The sequence below is a fragment of the Temnothorax curvispinosus genome, unplaced genomic scaffold (assembly GCF_003070985.1).
Source record: "Temnothorax curvispinosus isolate PA1 unplaced genomic scaffold, ASM307098v1 QBEX01010285.1, whole genome shotgun sequence".
NCBI classification, from domain to species: Eukaryota; Metazoa; Arthropoda; class Insecta; order Hymenoptera; family Formicidae; genus Temnothorax; species Temnothorax curvispinosus.
Window position 1 is genome coordinate 201,654 of NW_020220065.1, and position 2,901 is coordinate 204,554.

Genomic DNA, 2,901 nt, shown 5'->3' on the forward strand with positions numbered 1-2,901 from the left:
CTTGCGAGATGCGTCGGCGAGCCGAAGGATTCCATTGAAAAGGAATCTCGTAAGCGGCGCAATTCGCGATAGAGAAAGAGAGAGAGAAGAGAGTCCGTTTGTCCCGCGGCCATGTCCTCGACCCTTTTTACAATCATCGATAATAATTATTCCACGAGAGAGACACGGAACCATTGAAATTACCGTGGCGTGGAATTTAATGGACTTTTACGATCTGAGAATAATGCTTAATAATTCGCGATCGTCTGAAAACAAGAAAGCGGAATCGTGCCACATGAACAGTGTACGCACGTTGCGTAAACGTAAACGACATAAATTAATAGCCAGTAGATTGGACGGCATTCGTTATTCTGTCCTGTTTCTAGAGTGCCAGAATCTTGACTCATTAACCCAGAATTCAACGTTTTAGCAAAACTAGCTGGACAATAAACGAGTTACCGAGTTCAAGCGTGCATTAACGTCTCATTATTTCGGAATATTTATTCTGTTAACTACAATGCGCATATAGAAACTCTTATAGAAATGTTTAGAACTAAACTGCTCATGATTTTGCGGTTTTTCAAATTTTATGAACAATTTGTTCAACAGTAAAAAAAATTCCAGCTACCTCATTAACGACTCTAATCGTATGTATAGATACAATCACGCTTTTTTATACGACTATACGTTTTTCGGCCTGAATAAAAAGTCGGCTTAAATAAAATGTTGAAAGCAACCGTGCAACCGAAATAAAAGCAGCGGCATAGTTATAATCGTAAGGATCAGAGACTCTCGCCGACGGCGAGTATTTATCCTATTCGTTGGTCCCCTATATCTTTTCGAATAGTTTCGGCGGCAGATAATTTTTTTCCATGCGCATCGTCTTTCGGCTGGAAGAAAATTGGATATTCTCGACCCTGTGAAATATGATTGAAATGATGTGTCTTCATTAATAAAAATTATATATCTATCTTGAATTCTCGATAAAATTTCTCCTACTGTCAAACATTAGTATTAACTTAATTTTTACGGCATGTTGAAATATATTTTTTTAGTCTTGCTTTCTATTATAATTGTAAGTTTGTTCAATATTTGTCCATATTATTATTATTATTTGATAAAAACTATCTATTTTATAAATAAACAGACTTTTACGCAGAACGATGATCATTTGGTTCTAATTTAGTTATGTTGTTTTAATGCACGGATTAATAGCTCGAAATAAAATTCTCGAGACGCTGGCGGAGTGTTAATAACGCACCTGTAACTTTGATGTTTCTACGTTTTCGTTGGCTATCGTGTCCGGTGATCGTCCTTACGTCACCGGACTCTCACACAATAATTTATCCTACCATTATTATTAATTACGATGCAACGTCTCGTAAAAGACGAGCACTTAACATTCTTGCCGCGTTGACTATTTACACGCACAGATACGCGCGCGTTTATGTACCGCGTAGAGAGCGATCACACGAGCTCTCTCTCTTCTCCGTTCCTCCTCGTTTTCCACGTGGATAGGCATGAGCATGAATCATCTCTTAGGTGCTTGCTCGTTCACACTCGTCGCAGAAGAGCGGAAAAGGAGCGCGCCGGTGCCGTGGAGAACCACGGGGAGATGACAGCCACGACTTTTTCATTAGACGACAACGTCACCGACAGTTAAGTTCTCCGTTTCTCTGGAATTCCGGAGGGAGATGTTACGATTATTGGTCTTCAGCCTGGAGAAGAGTGCGAGATGAAAAAAGGAGGGAGAAAAAGAGTATAAGATAAAAGTGCGGCGATTGTAGAGACATGGAGAAAGAAACGTATCCGCGAAGATACGTTGTTCTTTGCGAAGAACGCTAACGCGCACCGGCTAACCATGAAGAACGACGGAAGATGTTCAGTATTCTGCATTCTGTTTCTTCGCGTAACCGTGGAGGATCCTTCAATGTTCTTCCGAAGTTTGACCGAAAGAGATTTACCGTGAAAACAATATCACGTTCGTTTTGCCGATAACCGTTCACACGTATCGCTGTATTTCTTCGCCGCGCGTACGAAGCGTGCAAGAAAGTACCGGAAGATATCGCTTTCGACGTGATCGTATATATCGAGTTAGCTCTTTGGAATTTGGCGTGGAGTAGGTAGATGCTACGGTTATTGGCTATATCCGTGACGACGAGAAGAGGCAAAAGGGGACGGGGGAGGAGAGGGCAATGGATGGATGGATCGAAGGTAGGCCGCGGAGTGGAACAAAGAGAATCCTCTGCCGTGGCAGGAGGCAACGAGAGTGAAGGAGGGTCACGCCTGTCGGCACGAGCTCTTTCGATATCGTCTGCTCTTCACGCAGGTCTCGTAATTACCCGTCGATCGAGAGTAGGCGCACTAAGTCTCGCTCAGCTGACTTCTATTTCCAGACTTTTTCCTCTTCCCGGTGTTGCCGCCATCGTCGCCGCCACGTCTTTCTTTCCACGGCACTCAGGCTTTTTCGTCGCATCGCACGAACCTCGATGGACCCGTTCCCACCCTGTTCACCGGCTACGTGACTGCACGGCCCTCCTGTCCGCATCAGGAGAGTTACATGTCGTCTGTCTTCAGGTTCGTTTGTGGTAATTACGCCGGGTACATTGAACCCCACACCGCGGCGCAGATGCGCGATCCGAAAGTTTAGATGCTTTCCATTCTAGATTCTGATACAATGCGAGGAGACGCATATTAATATCTGCAGATTTATCATCACTGTCAACAAAAAGTTCCTCTCAAATTCTTCTTGTAATTAACGATCTATAATTTCATGAGAAAAAGTTCTATCAGATTTAATCAACTATCTCGGAGTTGTGTCAAATCGCTCCTATCGACGCATCGTTTTCATGAAGCAACTCGCCGCTCGTATGTCTCATATGAAGAAAGTCGGATGGAGAACCACTGTCCCGTAATATTGCA

General features: G+C 43.3%; 1 protein-coding gene across 1 annotated transcript; it reads left to right on the forward strand.

Moving 5' to 3' along the window:
• The first annotated feature begins 2,175 nt into the window (after positions 1 to 2,175).
• On the forward strand, positions 2,176 to 2,629 carry LOC112459993. Its single transcript, XM_025024396.1, has 2 exons — positions 2,176 to 2,308; positions 2,376 to 2,629. Exons 1-2 carry the CDS (start codon positions 2,179 to 2,181, stop codon positions 2,627 to 2,629), a joined length of 384 nt encoding a protein of 127 aa, XP_024880164.1. The 5' UTR covers positions 2,176 to 2,178.
• The last annotated feature ends 272 nt before the right edge of the window (positions 2,630 to 2,901 follow it).